This window comes from Micropterus salmoides, unplaced genomic scaffold (assembly GCF_014851395.1).
Source record: "Micropterus salmoides isolate LMB-PRFRI ecotype aquatic unplaced genomic scaffold, ASM1485139v1 Ms_hic_scaffold_13, whole genome shotgun sequence".
NCBI lineage: Eukaryota > Metazoa > Chordata > Actinopteri > Centrarchiformes > Centrarchidae > Micropterus > Micropterus salmoides.
In genome coordinates, this window is record NW_024040374.1 from 29,737,603 (window position 1) to 29,756,694 (window position 19,092).

The 19,092-nt window shown below is 39.0% G+C and overlaps 1 protein-coding gene across 2 annotated transcripts in view; it reads right to left on the reverse strand.

The window, feature by feature from the left end:
- The window catches only part of si:ch211-51h4.2, an 84,848-nt gene that overhangs the window by 56,094 nt on the left and 9,662 nt on the right, over window positions 1-19,092 (reverse strand). Inside the window, exons 5-7 of one of the 2 annotated variants that reach the window (XM_038716829.1) lie at window positions 18,660-18,762; window positions 14,628-14,766; window positions 6,355-6,420 (exon numbers count right to left, since the gene is read on the reverse strand). In XM_038716829.1, coding sequence (XP_038572757.1) covers window positions 6,355-6,420; window positions 14,628-14,766; window positions 18,660-18,762 — 308 coding nt within the window. The remainder of the gene's footprint in view (window positions 1-6,354; window positions 6,421-14,627; window positions 14,767-18,659; window positions 18,763-19,092) is intronic. The other variant, XM_038716830.1, reaches the window with a different exon arrangement.

Here is a 19,092-nt window from a genome sequence, read left to right on the forward strand (position 1 = left end):
GTAGCATTTGGCCAAACAGATGAAGCCACATATTCTGTGTGCCTTCTCTTTCTATGTTCTTTTTCAATGAATATAATTAAAAAGCTTTTTTTTTTTAATCCATTAAGTTTTACCAGTGAGAAAAGATACACTGAATGTTTTGTTTGGTTGAGAAAGAATGTAGAAAACTGATTTAATAATAATGTCATAATAACTATAACAGAAATCCACTTCCGTTTTATTGTGGCTTGTTTTTCAAATATAAACTACATTTTTATTAAAACACTAAAATTATAATGTAATCACAAAATGTTATTAAAAAACAAACAATTGCATGCTATGTGCTCAACGTTACTGTCATTCACAGCCATTAAATGATTAGTTTCGACAAGGAACAACTCCCTAACTTGGTTTTAAACTATCAAGAGTAATAACTGTTACAAATGTGTATTTGTACATAAATTATAATATTAAAAATACGTAGTGAAAACATTCAACTTTACAGTCAACTGTTAGCTCGTTATGCCAACTGTATTAATTAGCAGGAGTAAGATTATAAGATTTAACATCACTAGATGTAGAAACAAGGATGTTTTTTTTAATTAATCACATTTTAATTAATCACATGAGAGTTAACTTAATGGTTTAAGATATTGTTTTACTTCTCTAATATTTTAAGCTACACAGAAAACGAGCTAAAACTCTGTTAAAGGAATATTAAGGGACAATAATCTGGTCCCTGTGTTGAGAGTGAATCTAAGTATTGCTTCAAATCTCGCAGAGCTCTGTTTGCTTTGTCTCCAGGACACCCAGCATCTTACAGCAGTGGGACTGAGAGGAGAGTTTTTGTGCAGAGACCTGCAGTAACCTATTGATTGCTGCCCCCGGGGAGGGGGAATAAGGTGGTTTATCCAAAGGAGGCTGCCCAAGGTTTTCTCACTCCAGTAACCCTGCCATCCCACTCCCACAACGCATCGCAGCATCTCCCCAGGCGCTGAGCAAGCAGATAATGAAGCACCCCGGCGTGCCAATGAAGCGGTGCAACCGACGCACAGAGTTTAATAATATTATTATTTGGGTGAAGTATTTACTGGGGCATGACAAAATAAATTAGTCCTGTTAACTGATAAAGGTAATTATAGGCTTGGGAGAGGGAAAGGGGAGGAGTGAGGTGGGCAACAACGATCAGTTGAAGAGACGGCTCACAGAGCTGCATTGATTCCTGCTTCAGTGACTTGAGAGTGCAGTAGGAGTTAGTCAACGCCACCAGTATGATAACACACTATTCAGTTTCAACAACTTCAGTTTAAACACAGCAGCATTTCAGCTTTTATTCTATATATAGACAGTATTATCCTTATGACTGCTCTAAAATGACTTACGTGGGGCTCATCCTTATAATCTCTATGGCAAACCGCAGCAAATGCTGAAGCTTTGACTTCGCTATACTTCTATATCTATTTTTTCCAGCTTTATTGCTGAAACACAGTCACTGGAAAAGAAAGACTCAGATCTGGGTGGTAGATCGTCTCAAAGACCAGCACCCAGATCAACCGGACCAGGCACCATGGCGGGAGAGGAAAGAGAGCCGGGACACACATTCTCCCCAGACGCAAATTAAAAAAATGCACTGCAGAATGTTCTGGGTGTTTACGTGTATGTACGGAAGACAGCCTTTGTATACAAATCTGTATCTGTATATTGTTTTATTTTCAGACATTAGACATTTTGTGTTTTCAAACTCAATATTATTTCTAACTATTATTTCTTATGTGAGAGAAAGTAAATTAAGTAAACCTGATACAATGTGTTGTACTTAACTCTCTAATCTCTAGCTAAACAATCCCCAGGCTTATTCGAACCAGAACTTTTCAGGTGGCTTCCTTCCAGGAATTGCGTGGCAGAAAAATTGTCATGTCTCTTGTTTATGGAGGACTTTTCAAAGTGAATCATGGTTTTTCACGCTTCAGAGGGCTTCCTCAACACAATGATGTAAATGAATACACCCCAAAACTGTCTAACAGCTTAATGATATCCTTTTTCAACAACCTGCTCAGAGTTGAGACATACACACTAACGGATTATTTCAGTATTTTAAAACCTGGACCCTATTTTCACATACTTTGGTGCTGAAATGTCTAGTAGGTACAAAATGTTTCTGAATCTGTGCAGTAGATGCTTTAGCCGGCAGCCACAAACCTGCTGCAGTGGCAGCAACGTGTTGCTTAGGGGCAAGTGTGCCCGTCCAAATTCTGTCCACAATAAGCGCTTGTTTCTGACAAACTCAGACTGCTGCTCAGAGACTCAGAGATGCTTGCTAGTCAGTTATTTTATTTGGTTGGCCACAGCACAGGAGGGATTGTGAAACTTGTCTTTTCACTTCCTTCTGCATATTATCATATTTGTGAAATAAATAAAAGAAATGTGACTGTAACTGTGATGTTTCAATTCTGTAGAAAATCACAAGTTGCACTTCAGTTGGGTACATATTACTAAGAGCTTTAGTAAGACCATGCAGCAAAGGTGTAATCATGTTGTTTTGTATATATCTCAGACGTCATACTATTTGTTATCAACATTTTCTCAGCGTCTTTTTTATCCAAGCACTCAACAAATAATTGGTTGTATTTGTACTAGTCTTTTGAAGTAGTCTCAATAACATTTCAGAAGAAATTTGTGCAGCTAGATATTTTCCAGAATAAGATATAACATTCACAATATATGATGAGTTCCTTACATTTTAGTAACAACTTTCTGACTTAAAGCGTGACAACATGTAGGTATCTGTAAACAAAATGTTGCCCAACAGTTAGGACCCGCACTGTATTTAGACAGAAATAGCTCATTCTAAGGTAATAAAAACGTAATGGTTCATTATGTAAGGTCTTTATACACCACTGAAAACATAATTATGGATCTTATTTTGCATTATATTGCGTAGATTCTCAGAATTATTACACACTGAACCTTTAAGTGAAGTGAGTGACAGATGAAAAGTTTTACAGGTATCTGTTCATTTAGTATTTATTAGTAGAGATTTCAGACTGGGGTTAGTCATCTAACACAGACATTAAAAATAAATAAATAAATCCTCACCATCTGATAATGGAGTATTTTTGCCTCAGGAAACATCTCTGCTGTGTGTGTATGTTTGTTTAAAAGGATGCTGTAAGTTCATGCAATGCTTTCAGAGCCTCCCACTCTAGTGGGCAGCTATCATCTCTCAGGGTTGCATCAGCTATTAAAAAAATTCAATTTCATGAAATATATTATATTGTAAGATCACGTAGCCTTAAGCAACACTTCCCTGAACTGACAATTCACTTTCAAATGTTTGCTTTGTGAGAAATGAAAGTGGAACTGATGAAGAGTCAGACTGATGTGGGAGAGCAACAGAAGGTTTTTCTTAACAATCAGTGTTTCAGCCTCTGATATCTTAAAACCTGACATTTGGTATTCTTTGCATATTATTTATTTTATTTAAATGTTTTTCACTGCACAGTAAAGTGTTTATTCTTTATTTAAAGAGTTTCTGTTTCTGAACTGTCTGAATGAGTCACTCTGAATCACACACTGCTAACCCTAAAAAGTATCACAGTGATTTATATGTAGATGGAAAACTCAGATGTTACAAAAGAGACAATCTAAGCCCCTCTCGGTAGATGTTACACTGTGGATTTTACAAATTACACTAACCCTGGACTCCAACCAAAGTCGTAAATTAAAACTTAAACTAAAATCAAGACATATGGTATTGGCATATGGGAAAATAGAAATAATAGTAATATAGTAACAAAATGCCTACTCTTCACACACGGCGAATAAGCAAACGTGAGGTGACTTAAAACATTAATTCATTTTAAAAAAGACTGAGGGGCCTGATTCCAGCCCACATCCATATGTAACTAAAAAGAGTGGGATTTATCCCAAGCACACACTAAAACCATTTGAAATGCTGTATCTATCACATAAATATCTATTAATGTCCTTAGGAAAAACTGGGGCCATAAGTTTTAATTATCGTCCAATACAGTGTAAGCTTTAGGAATATTAATATGTAGAGGGTTACCACGAGCCAGCTCTGTTTTGGACCAGGTTCCAAGTTGATAAAATAGCAGGATACTACATGCTCCTAGGCCAACAAATATCTTCATTCAGACTTCTCTTTTTTAGCCTGCGATGGACGATGCCTTTTGGTTTAAATGACAAATACAGTCCCCTCCAAAAAAACCCTCTAGATGTGAATACCAGGAAATAAAAACTGAAATTCTGAACTCTTGTCTCAGACTCATCTTTTGATCTTAAATCCAAATGTCTTCAGTGAACAATGAAACAAAGGAATTTGCCTTACCGTTCCAATACTTTTGGAGGGGACTGTATTACTGGTGGAGATACTGTATGTAACTACTTAACACTAATGTCATAGTTATTTACCAAAAGGCCAAAATGAAATCTTTGGCTTGTCTGGTTTAAGTGCTCTCTGTAACCTGGTGTCTGTTCTCAAAGATCATTAGTGAGGCACAAAGTGGACAGTGTGTTGTTGTAGTTCAATAAGACTAACATAGTGGTGAGTCTTCTACAGTGAAATAATCTAGCTGATCATGTCAGGGCCTTGAGTTGGAATGCCCCAGTTAAACATGAATTCATATTACTAGTGCAGTGCCTGTTCACAGGGGCCGATGTGACGCCTCCATGCGCTTTTCGGCAAGAGGCGGGCCGCTGATCAAATAAATAAATAATTACTTTAATAGCATGTGAAACAGTCTCTTAGGTAATTTGTTGAAGAGAAAAAATGTATACGGGCAAGGGGGAACACAACCCTCCGATTGTAAAGCCTGTGCACTACTGACTGAGCTAACCAGGAACCCGACAATTGTTTTGAAAATCAAACTTATCTGCTAACCCAACCTACAGCATTAATAACACGTCATTAATAACACGTCATTAATAACACCAAAACAACATGACAATGGCGGAGATACTGCTTGATATTCAGCACTTGAACTAAACATAAAACTCTTACGACTCTGTTTCAACACCCTTTATCAAACCTGCGTGATGACGATTACTCCATTTCAACAATTCACAACCAGATCGGAGCACATAAGCCCTGCCCCCACAACTGTATCTCGCTCTCATTGTTGCAGAGCTGTGCAACTTAATCTCCACCCACTCGAGCAGCCTCGCTGTGCCTCTGCAAGCGCTCCCTGCTGTCGCTGCTGCAGAGCTCAGCTCAGCGCTGTTCTCTTCTGTATTTATTAATTCTGAACATGTTGCTTGTTCACATTGCACCAAACACACAAACACACACACAGATTCCCATCCTTATTAGAGAGATATCAATTTATGTTAATTCACAAATGTGGAAAGCTGAACAGGGGCAGCTAGCCAATAGAGGGTAATAGGGCACCACCCTCCTACAAAATAAAAATAAATTATTATTAGTATTATTTTTTTAATAATTTATTCAATGTAACACATTTTCAAGACAGTTTGTCCTGCCTCTGCCTGTAAAGTCGTGATCTGTGGAGTACCGATCCTTTCAGGCAATTTCAGTCTTGATGAAGAACGGTCTGATAGACTTTCCTGCCACGGCAGTTTTTTTCCAACTCCAATGCAATCTCCATGGGTTCCAGGGAGCTTGCACTAACATATTTTTGTCATTCATAACCTGGTGCATTCACATCCTCCTTGGATGGTCCCATTTCCAGTGGTGTTGTAATGTGAAAACAACATGGACGCTATAAAAAAGATGTGTTGTATTTTACTGCTCAGAGCATTTAAAAAGCATGTTGATAGCCGTTTCTGTTAAAATTTTGCAGATCCCCCCCCCCAATTATTCTGACCCCACATGAGGCAGCGGTCACTTTCAAGATCAACATGGCTAACATTGCCTCAACTCAGAGGGGCGACTCCATCGTGTCACCGCTTTCTTAAATCTTTCTGCCAGAAAGGTTTTAGGAAGTCAGGTGAGATAGTACAATGAGTCCATAAAGGGAGCAGGTGCAATGGATGAATGGGTTAGCTACGTGTCTTTCACATGGCAGATTGGGGTTTGCTTCTTGTGTGACCACAATGTGAAACAGTTGCAGTTTGGTTAGGTTTAGTCTTGGGCTTTGATTAGATACACCAGTGAGATACTTTAGTACTGAAGCTGAATCTAAATGGATAGGATTAGAAATTTCAAATGATTCAGTTTTAAAGTGAGCATATTTCACATTGGATTCAGATTCCACAAAGGGCTACTAAACTCCAACCCATGTCACCTTTCAGTAATTTACTCCAGATAATAATAAAGTCAATAGCAGTAATACACTTCACTTCGGGCAAGTTTGTACTTCTTCTACAGATTATTTGTGTATGTGGAAGACTTACCTGACATTAAGAAGAGCTGCGTAGGCCTCACTGCCAGCTAAGACATAACTAATTCCAATAGAAATACTGGAGAGAGATAGAATAAGAGAAGAGAAAGGAAAGAGGAGAAAAGAGACAGGCAAACGAAAAAGGGGGAAGAAAAAGGAGAGAAACGTTGTTAGGTATTAGGCAGTAATTGGTCATCATCTACTATCATGGTTAGCGCTCCTCCATTGAATAACATTAAGATGTTGCCTCATCATAGCGCCTGAGGCTTTGAACAGCTAAGAGATTTCATTTTTTTAATGTTTGCAAAGCAGAGCCTTGATCCTCCACAACTTTTCGATTTTATATTTGCTCAAACCAAAAGTTGCCTTTGGAGGCCACTTAAAGCAAATGCCTTGGTTGTACATTTCATATGTACTCTGAGCATAACACACACACAAAGCCAGAAATCTATGTGCCTTCAGAAAGGAGATGGATTTTGCTGAACATTAGAAATGAGTGTTTTTACTGTAGGCTTCTATCCAAAGTGAACGACAAGACAGGTTTTTGTAGCTCAACATATGTTCTGCTCCTTATAACCTTAAGCCTCTGTAATCTCTCAACAGTTGGCTGTTGAGAGTGCAAATCCATTAGCCATTTTCTCCAGACAGCTGAGTGTTACTTTGGAGAGCTGAGTTACACCCACTCTTTCAAATGTCCTCTCTTTCAAATCTTAAGAGGAAATTCCAAAAAATGTTTCATGCGGGCTAAGTCCTCTCATCTACAGCAGTCTAAGCCGTACTTTTGAACAAGAACAACTTACCAAAGCTGCACAGGAAAGAACAGAGAGCATGTGATGTCAAAGAAAAGATGATTCAAACTCGAGATATTAACCACAGCTATTTAAAAGTAAATAAAATCATCAGGGATGAAGGGCATTTTATGTTACTTTAAATAGAACTCTAACTTCCTGTCATACTCTCCCAAACATATGGAACATTTCCCCACAAAAATGAGCTGCAAACATATCAACAACACGCACAACATTTAGCCATCAACAACAGGTCCTTGAATGCCTCTTTATATCTCTAGTGTAACATGTCATGACACCTAAAATGAAGCAGCAGTATGCTGTAGGACTTCTGAGCTCATGTTCACACATACTGTTGGTCAACAACACATACTACCATAGGCCAAAAAATCCAAACGTAATATGTGCGATATAAGAATGAACACTAAATCTAAAATGTGTGAAAGACGTAAGAGAAAGATGTACATTGATGCATTCTGTATACAAGGCACGACAAATCTACTGCACTGACAGGACTTTTTGTAGCCAAATCAATGGCAGCTGCAGGGCTTGTGAACATGCGTCACCTGCATGCCTGGGCAAGACTGTAAACAGCGGCTTTGGAATGAAATCCAAATTATCCATCCAAACACAATACGTACAGATGGGTGACAAATGAAAGGAAGATTGGTGTTAGTCCACCACGAACCTCCAAAACAACTTCAGTGCTCCTTGGCACAGATTCTCAAGTTCTGTGAGAGAAAATTTCATCAAGAATTGACTATTTATAGTGAGCAGTTACACAGTTGGAATTGGTCAAAAAAGGCTCTGCTCTTTGAGGTAGCTCTCAAAGAATCTAAGCAGCAATGAGGATTCTGCTTTAACTTTCATATTGTACATGAAAATTAAAAGGAAGCTTTGGCAAAAGTTCAATAAGGAAGAAATGTTTTCACATTTTGCCTTTATGGATGTATTTCTGTTATTTTCTGCTACATTACCCACTCATTTAGTGAGAGTTTTCCCTTTAATTTGTCACCTGTCTGCATGTGTGGGTATGTGTTTAGCTGGCTCAGTGAGGCAGAATAAAGTATAATAGTTTTAGGGTTCAATCCTCCAAATTCAAATGTTCTAAATTATACAAAAATACAAAGATATTTTACAGTAAAGCATGTACATACACAATATATACACAGGTCTATTATCAATTATTATTATATGAATTATTCATTTTCTTGATCAGCAAACATTTTGTATTGGTATTTCCAATGTATTAAAAATACACGTTCACTGTGAATTATGTGCATTCATTGTATTGTGCGTATACATGCATGTGTATATTTGCATGTCTCTCTCTGCTGTGCACAGTATTAGTGTGTCATTGTGTGTGTCGTACAACAGCTCCACCGTGTAGGGCAGTACATAAAGACCAAGGGGCGCCAAGGGTAAAAGATGCAGGCTATGTTTTGTGTGCTGTGTGCGCGCATCTGTGTGTGTTTGCGGGGTCAAGCCTCGGCATTGATCGACCACTAAGCCTCCTTGAACACAAAGAGGGAACTATCGATTGGCCAGGTGTTACAGAGCTGCTCGCACACTGATAACAAGACCTTCCACCAGCGATGCTAAAAGCCCCCTCCCCCTCCTCTCTGCCCATAAGGACACACACGTCAACACACAGCCCTGTCCTTTAAGCTATACTAGTGTACCATTGTAAAAAAACAACAACAACAACAAATTATTATGCTTTATTTAACGGACAAGTGAAAGTCCAGAGTAGCCAGTTGGTGCTAATCCTAATTGAAGCTGTGTTTTTTTGGTGTATCAGCAGTATCAGCCTATACAATGACTTTTCCAGACCATTACTTTTACTGGGTGACACAGACAGACCATTTGTTTGGAGCCATTGGAGAAATTGATAAAAAAAAATAAAAATAAAATAAAAACAGAAAGAGAATGCAGTTCTCCATTAGGGAAATCAAACAACAATTTGCTTTTACAGCATTGTGGGAGTTTCTTTACACCGTTCAACGTTTGTAAATTAAAATAAAGTATGCTACATTTCTTCTGTAACCAGCCACAGTGGTCTCTTGATTCAGAATTTCATTGCAAAGATTACTTTACTAGCTGTCAAATTTAAATGTATGACAGAACAGTGACTGAAAACAGGTTGGACACCTTAAAAAAATCAGCAGACTGCAGACGCTGCAGCAATAATCATATTTTATATTTTACTTGGCTCAGACCTGTAAATCTCAATATCTCAAGACTGTGCAGCAAATGATATTAAGTCTGAACCTCAAGGACACAAGTCTGCAGCCCTGGCTCAGTTGAGAGTAGTTGTGTTGGTCCAGAACACTGAAACAGGAATGACTAGGCAGGTTTCTCTCATTGTTAATATTAAACATGTTAGGATATTGCACCCTATTCCAGTAACAATGGCCAAGCAGAAGACAGTGAACCTGCATGCTATGATTTGATAGTAGACTTGGGTTATAATTCAAACAATGTCATAGAGGTCAGGAGCCAATATTTTAGCTCAAGTCTGTATTGATCTTAGTACACATGCTGCTGAAAATAAGTCATGGGAGCCTACGGACAGAAAAAAAATAGGGAGCAGTACTGGCTATAAGATGGTTTATACCATGTAGTATTGTGTACTGTTTACTGTTGGTACCCACACTGCACCCAATCAGTTTCCATCTAGGATAATAAAGTTAATCAAACATAAACAAAACTAATACTGCATTAATTGATTTTATGGTCACTCGGGAGCAGCACAACAAGCTGTAAACGCAACATTGTATTATCTATAAAGCTGATATGATGCAAAAAACAGGTCTGTTTTGTTGTCCACCAAATCTTGTGGGAAATGTCTATCTCTTCAGCTGCTAAATGCTCCACTTCACCATAAGGTTGGGAGGTCTGACGGTAGATACCTCCCAACCTGTCTCCTACAGGCTACATTTAGACTGCAGGCCTTAAAGTTCTCATGAAACGGAAACCGAAGTGCTATTTGCTTCCGAATATTCAGGTGTTTCCTGTTGAAACACAAAGCTAGGGAGGGACTTGTCGCAAATATTGATTGACATTTGCAGTAGCCAATAGCGCTGAATGTGCGTTACGCCCGCTATAGCTACAGTGATTGACAGGACAAAGACGCCATCTATGAGATAAAGGAGATTGCCATTCAAGAAATTAGGCACCCTGTCAGACAGACTCTGTGCAGACTGGTTCCAGCTCCCACCAAGTGAACACGGCAGCCAGGACCAAACCAAACATTCTCCGAGACCCGCAGAGGCCAGTTTGATGAGAGGGAATACAGTACCGAAGTGGTTTTCTTGCTGGGTTTGGCTCTTGGAACTCGGGGTCCGCTAATGAAACCGCTAGCAGCCTGGCTAATGTTAACCGAGCTAACTAGCTACAGATACAGTTAGCAGCATTTAACGGTTTATCAAAAGTAAAGCTATCTGTCCATCCCAAAGCTCTGTAAATCACTTTGGTACTGTATTCCCTGTTGGCCTTTGACGCTCTGTTTAGTCCTGTTCAGGCTGTGTTCACTGGGAGGCTGCTGAACGTGGTTTTATTGCTCCGGAGGCCATTCCAGAGCCGCTAACACTACCTGCCATCACTCCCTGCTGGGTCCCCCGCCCCTGAACAAAGACTTTACAAGCCCCCTGGCCTGAAAACCTCCATGGTTTGAGTAATATTAGAAGTGTAACGTTAAACATTAACACTCCCCCAGTGCTCTGAGCTCCCAGTCCAGGCAGCTAATATGACAGCTAACTGAGCTAATTAACAGCAGCTAATAGCAGTTAGCTGTTACTTTAGCAACAAGTAAAGCTATCTGTTCATCAGCAAACTCCGTTTGATTTTGATTTGATTAATGCTCAGTTCCAATTTTTTTTTCCCAGATCCGATTTTCTGTTTTTTTCTCACATTATTGCTTAAAGGTTCAGTGTGTAATATTTCTGAGGTTCTACTGACAAAAAATGCAACATAAGATCCATAACTATGTTTTCAGTGGTGTGTAAAGACCTTACATAATGAACCGTTATTTTTTTATTATTTATCGTCATCACGCCGTTCTTCTTCTGCTTGTGTAATTCCGGTAGTGTAGACGCCCGTCACTACATTGAATACGTACAAAGATGAAGAAGAGAGACTAATAATAATTGTAATAATCAGTCTCTGAGTATTCTTCTGCTTTATTAGAAGTAAGAAGAGAAGTGACATTTGGGGGAACTGAAGGAGCACACGTGTTATTTAGCACGAGAGCAGACAGCCAGACGGAGTCGGGACAGACAGCTGACAGCAGAAATCACAGATTTTGTGGATTTTCCCAGATGAAATGTTATAACGTTAATGTGGGACTGATGTTTTCAAAGCGGTGCTGAAGTTGTCTGTTTTCTGCTGGACAGGTAATTAACTTTGTTTGTCAGACTTTAGCGATGCAAATGAAAACAGTAGAGAAGCTCAGATCAGCAGCTAAACTTCACATTTTACTGCCCTTGTGGAAAACATGATTTTCTTTTTACTGCTAATGATGATATATGAAAAGACCATGTGCCTATCAAGTGACCAATAATAAATACTTTCCAAATTTGCATTAAAAAAATGGATATTGTGTCCCACTGTGCACACAAATATATGTAATTTGTACTTTCACATGCTAAATGCCCAGTAAAACGTTGCACCGTTTTACCACAAGCTGAAATTATGGCTGTGAGTACTACTTTGTGTTTCTGTTGTATTTCAAAAAATTCAAGACATTTTGGGAATATTTGCAGATTGCTTATCTAACTAAACAAAGCGAGAGGAGCCTTGATCCTCACCTGACAATGCCTTTGTAAACTTCATGTATTATGTGGTTTATAACAGACTGTGGTGCAGAAACAGTGAGGCTTACATTGTCCTGGTATCTGTCAGTGGTCATACTGGATGCACTAGATGTGATAGTGTTTGAGAATTTCTTCATTTACTTTGGTATGTTAGTCCAGATTAGCCAACCCTCCCAAGTTGTAAAATAATGTATCACAGGAGTATGAGACATCATGTAGCACTTCATTTCTTTCATGTGGCTGTTGTTTATTAATGAAAAAGTAACAATAATATTCAAAAAAACATTTGGTTTTACATAATATATTTGTTTACATACATATTTGGTTTTACATAATTTATATAATCTCTTAATATATCTAAAAGAAACCTCATTTATTGTCTGACAATCTCCTTTATCTCATAGATGACATCTTTGTCCTGTCTCAGACACCGTAGCTATAATGCTCGCTTGGGTAGGAGAGGGGGGGGGTGCAATTTGCAACCCTCACCACTAGATGTCACTAGAACTTACACACTGAACCTTTAAATGTGGCCTATATCAGACTGGCGGCCTGAAAGTGACCCGCATGCACAGAAGAATAGTACGACGTCAGACACAGCAGCACGCAATTGTACAGAAGTAAACAAGGAGCCACAGAGGTTAGCTCCAGTTAGCTTATACTTGCTAACCCTCCCACTGTTATAAAAATATCAGATCTGAGTCACGTATGAGCAAAAAAATCGGATTTGGGTCACTTTGGCCTGCAGTCTGAACGTAGCCTAACATCCACCAGCTCCGTGATGTCGTCATGGAGGAGTTGCAACAGTGGCAACCTGTGAAGCTCTGGTGAACTCCATGCCCAAGAGAGTTAAGGCAGTGCTGGAAAATAGTGGCCACACAAAATATTGACACTTTGGGCCCAATTTGGACATTTTCACTTGGGGTGTACTCACTTTTGTTGCCAGCGGTTTAGACATTAATGGCTGTGTGATGTGTTATTTTGAGGGGACAACAAATTTATACTATAATGTATACAAGCTGTACACTCACTGCTTTACATTGTAGAAAAGTGTCATTTCAGTTCGTGTTGTCACATGAACAGATATAATCAAATATTTACAAAAATGTGAGGGGTGTAAAATAAAAACTACCACAGTTCCCAGGCAGACTATTATTTACTTTTGGAGGATAATGCCACTTACAATGTTCAGAGTTTCTGTCACTTGAAATACTGTCATCCAACCTGTGCTACCACGTGATGTGAATCATGGGGGTGTTCACAACACTGCAATATTACAGAGCAACCACCACATTGTCAAAAGTATTGATTTTTTGATAAATATCAATACTGAATATTTCAAACGGCTTTAATATTTAAGTATCGATCCGGAAAATGCGCTTGTCTTCTCCCCAACAGCGAGCTGATACATAGCACTGCAGTGCCCACACAGCCCCGCCTCCTGTCTTACAGCGCTTTCTTCTCGTCTCATTCGCTCTGTTTGAATCGTGTTTTTGCCCCTGTTTCGACACGTTCTGCCATACTGTGCCGTGATTGGCTACTACTTGTCACTTGTGATTGAATGCTGGCAAAGCATACAAGCTAGCCCATATGAAAGTCACGGTACAGAGCGGTGCTAACGAAAGAGCAAAGCACCTGCAGTACCGACACATCATCCTCTATAAAGGACCTGGAGAGGTTTCAACATCAATAAAGTATTAAACAAGATGGCCCAGTAAACTTCTGTCGATTAGATAGTTGTCCTGTTGTTTGCCTAACATAAATTTATAGTTCTCAAAACTAAGCTAATCCCCCTCAGAGCTGTCAGACCTGAGGAATCTCAGACAGCAGAGAAAATACTTTGACTGGTCAGAAGGTCAGAGGTAAATTAACTGATGCTGTTCTGCTTAACACACAGTACTATTAACTTTACTGACTAAGATAATTCAGTAATTATATTCAGTAATTTAATCATTGTTGTGTCAATTTTCCCCCGTGGTATCAAAAATGGTATCGAATATCGATATTTTTCAAGGTATTGTATTGAAGTTAGAAATTCCAGTATCGTGACAACACTACGCCACATAATGTTAAAGTTCTTTTCCAGGACAAATTAAGATTTTCCAGGACATTTTACCTTTTCTCTCATTTTCCAGTTGTTTTCCATGACTGGAAAATTGGTCCAAGTTTTCCAGGACACGTGGGAACCCTGAACATACTAACAAAAGTATGAAAAACTTCTGATTGTTTTGACGTAACAAGTCATAATGAGAGTAAAAAAAACAAAACAAGCGTAGATTTTTAATCATAAGTGTCAGAAATAGGCTTCCAAACACTCAGGCCTGCTTTCATATTAACCATATTTTGTACTGGTTTCTGAATAAAGGCATTATGATGATATCATCATCATACATTTTTAAACTTGAACTAAACCCCTCAAGGACCTCTTAAGGTCTCCACACAGCACTTTAAGGACTAAAAATCACAATTTAAATGTTTGGTGGTGATGTGAACATGATGGGTGAAAAGGTTTAAACATATTGTTGAGAGACCACTGTGATGACCATGGGAGCTGCTTCTTTGTAAAAACAGCAAACTGAGGCATACTCTCTCTTACATTCAGTGTTATTCTTGTATGATTTGTAAATGTTGCCACCTTAAGACCCTGAAAAATAATTGGCTCTGTCATCCCTATGGTAACTTACAACTGGAAGAGGAGGATAAAGTTGAAGGCGTGACTCATGGGCCGGGATAGGAAGAGGTGGCCAAGCATATGAAGGTTGGGCTGCAGGCTCTCAGCTTGATTGTGCAAAGCTACGGCGTCTGGCTGTAGTAAACCTGTATCTGAAAGACACAGACAGATGGACAAGGCGGTCAATTCACTCAACCCAAACTACTGCAAATTCCATGCAACTAATGACTGCCATTCTTGTGGTGTAGGGAAAGTGCTACTGAGACTACTGTGAAGTTGGCGGAGGCTATATCCTTGCTGAAGCCAGCTACTGATATGGCCAATGATAATCCGGTGACAGTATCCAACCTCCAACTGTGACTAGAATGCAGCAATAGCTTCTCAGTAGTCTTAATTTTGTCCCTTACCCTGTACCATACCATCTGACCTCATTTAAAGTAGAGCAATGACTGCCAACAAATGAGTATTTGGTCAATGACATGAATTATTAGATTTAAGTCACCAAAATATCAGATTAGAGCAGTGCCTCCTAAACTCATTACAGGCCATGGTCTTACTGTTTTTTCTTCTTAGACTGTTTTATTAGAGGGATTTTAGAGACCTGAAGAAGTGCAAATTGTCCTGCCCTCCACTCTCCCTCTCTCTGTGTCTGTGATAGAGGAGACAGGTGTGCGGGAGCCAGGGCAGAGCCTCACCAGCTGCTTCTCATTCTGCAATCAAGTCTCCTACAAGATCTCAGCTCAGCCACACTCACCTTGCCAAATCGGAGTATCTGCTCAGTCAGTCTGTGGTTCCAGCCACACTGATTGATCTTTGCTTACTGCTTGTTGGCTCCTGCCTAATCGTGTTTGTGTTCTCCCTGTAGTTCTGTCTGCTCTACTCCAGTTCCTGTCTCCTGGCCCTGCCTCTCTGCTCTGGAGCCCCGTTTGGCTTTGCTACACTCTGGACTGTCCTCTGGCCGTACCCAGCCTCGGCTTCCACCTGCCCGGTCCTCCACGCTTCCAGGCTTCTTCTCTGCTCAGCTCAGTGTCTATCCATTTCCATTACCCCTAAGTAATAAAGTCATTTTTCCATTACAACTCTGGTCAGTTGTCTCTCTGTGTCTCACACTTGGGTTCACTAGCTCAGCCTAAACACAAAATATCCAGTACTTTTTCTTTTTACCTCCATAAATGTTCTTGTAACACAGAATTTTCTTGGGGAGGGGGTCATAAGGTAAAGTATAAAGTACATCTATTTCATGTTATACTACAACACAACCCGTTCTACATGCTTACCCTTCACACAGGTGTATTGATAAAGTGTCGTCTTTTTACTCGCAAAGGTTTAATTGCACGTACTCACAGTAACGAGCATAGCTGTCGGCAACTCGAGTAGTTTGCACACACAGACTTCTTCTGGCTGCAGCGTTAGGAGGCTGTCTCATTTTTTGTTTGGGATTGGCTACATTCTGTGGTAAAGCCTTGATTTTTGATGCATAGCCTCGGTGTATGGTAAAAGAACCTGCATGTTTTTTATTATTATTTGTTGAGATTGTAGAGTATAACCGAGCAGCAGCCTGTCTTGGCTGGTCGAAAATGCCTTTTTACTAGTGATAATGAACGATTAAACAAACATTGTGATATGCTTGACGTGTTTTATCTCAATGGATTTTATTATAGGTAAGTAAAGTGTTGAGAGGCTTAATTGGTCGTTAACTCACTGTCAGCTGCTGGCCGCTTGGTCATCTCTTTAAAAACCAAAAACATTCATTTAACTAACAAAATAATGCTCCAAACATTTTTGTAAATTAAATTAGGGCCTGAGCATCTCAAGCCAGGTTTCATGTGTCTGCAGACTCTATATGCCCACATAACAAATTATGTATTTTAGTCACCCAACCAACATATTTTGTTCATATAAGATCCATTGAATTGGTTGTGAAAGTGTTTCAACAGGGGCAACGCTGTAGACTCCAGCTGAAGACTCCTCTGTATGTTAATTGTTGGGCTCATTTTAATTACTATCACTGTGTTCTTGAGACTCTTTTGTATTTATGTAAATTGTGCATGGGGTCATTGCATATACTTATACGGTTTTCGTTAGTTTACATAAGATACTGGCTGTTATTATTTAAACACAAACAAAAAGTGCACAGTGCTGCTAATTTTATGTGTGGTTTTCAATATAAATCTTGGTGAAATAATACTTCCGCACTGGCTTCAATTTTCAGACCTGGAGGTTGCCTCTTGTGGGCTCATCAACATGCAGTTATGGCAGTGTATGTTTATAGACTCATGAGCTAAAGAAAGTGAATTATGGTGGGTTTACAATTCACGTCATCATTGAATGGGGACACAGTCATATTCACTGACAGCCTATTGGTTTCAAAATCATGGCCCCATTGCACTCACTTTGACAGGCTCTGAAGCAAACAAAAAAAAATCTAGTATCTATAGTATTTGTGTTTAGTATTCTGTAATTACAATCTCTGGTCACAGTGGCCGCTGCTGGCCCCCAGTACTCTGCACAACGGAACAAGTTCAAATAAAATGAGCACATGAACTTAAAGCCAATCATTGTAAATGAGACATGACAAGTTACATAGACAACAAATTAGCCATTATACACTATAATTTCTCCTGTCAGTGGGATAGCCCAAGCAGCTTAGAAGTGCAGGCCTAAGAAGCTACTGGCCCAAATAATTGTAAATCAGTTCTTACATCATGGTTTAAACCCTTTCAGCATTAATTTATAATTTCCTTTTAAGATACGCTTGAGCAAACTGGTCATGTTTAAACATTTTTTTCAAACACTCGCCAATTATCCTCTCACAGCAAAAGGAAGAAGAAAGTTTAGAAAATAAGCAGCAGGTATTATCAGACATACATGTATTAGTCCACTCTCTTTCCAGTGATTCTATATAGATTTATTTGTGAATAAACAATTGACTGCATAAAATGCTTCAAAGATACAGTAGGTGACCCTTGATTAAGTTAACCTGCTTTATTATGAGTGTCATAACAGTCTATATTTTTCTGACTTTTTATTTCTAGAGTTTGAACAAAGTCTACAGCATTTACCTCCTGTCTAAGACTGATGCTCTCCACACATGCAGTACTTGGAGAGGTCAGTCACAGAATTAAGGCAGGGCAGAGGTGGACGCTCAAGGCATTTCATGACTTATAAATGCGTTCAGTGATTATCATAATACTCAAGTGACTTCTGTACAGCCATTATCAGAGATTTTATTCCAGGCAGGAGGAGGGGAGGAATGTGATCGATTGTTGTACTGACTTAGTGCTGTGGAAATGTTTTTCAAAATCTTTCAAGACAACAACGTGGAGGTTAAGGAAGTACGTTACAGGAATTTGCGTTACAGCATCTACATAAAATAAAAAAAAAATACTAGGTTTCTTACTATATTATGATAATATACAGGCAATTAACAAAATAAGGAATAACTTGCAACTTGCCATTACCCTCAATATTCTCTCCCAGTTCATGTTTCAAAAGGCTTATATATTAGACTTTTACAAATTAGGCTTTAAGAGGTGTGTATATCAACAGAGACCTTTTTGATTAATATCTCACTATGCAACCAGTGATCTGAAACATCTAGTTAACAGATCAATATAATTCAAATCAGCACTGTCCTGATGCAGCAGGTTATGGTGCAATATGATGCAATTCAGTACAGTGTATTGCACTGACTTATCTTATAGATTTGAAACTGCTTGAAAGAAATACATGCTAGATGTAGAGGTACTTCATCTACCTCGAGAAAAGTGTTCTGAACAATCAATTTTGAAGTGCTTCCTCATTTCTAAAATCCCTCTATTAGACATTTTACCAGAAGCATAAACCGATCCACTGTGTAATCTCTAATCTTTTCAATATATAATAAGGGCATATGACGCTGTTGGCTATTTGGATCAGCACCACAGCTACCATCATTTTCAAATGGTTCAAGTTCTTACAGCAGAGGTTACTGGTGTGAAGACATTTAACTGTTTTAACTCTAAGATAGTTTAACTTAAAGTTGCTCAAGAAAAAGGTTTCCCACCTGCTTGAGCATTTTCACCCTCATCCTCATCATCCTCTTCCTCTGTGGGGGCTGATACCTCCACGCCCACCTGGTCCATCACAATACACTCTGCGACACCTGTCTATGATCAACATAGAAAGATGAATCCAAGTTATAAATGAAACATTTCCCCCTGTTTTCTAAGAACACTTATTACTAATATTCATCAATTTTACTAAATCACAAGAGAAAATTCCGTGACATGTAGGGTAAAACTGTATGCTACTGAAATCAGCCTTTTAACCAGCATTTTGGCATGAAAAACACAGGCGTGATTAGGGTGCAACGGATCACAAAACTCACAGATCTACAGAGCCCCTTGATCCCACTTAGTGAACAAAAATTATTTCTAATTAGCTCGTGGCCTCACGATACTATCTCGTGGCCTCAAGATAGTATGTCGGATAGTATG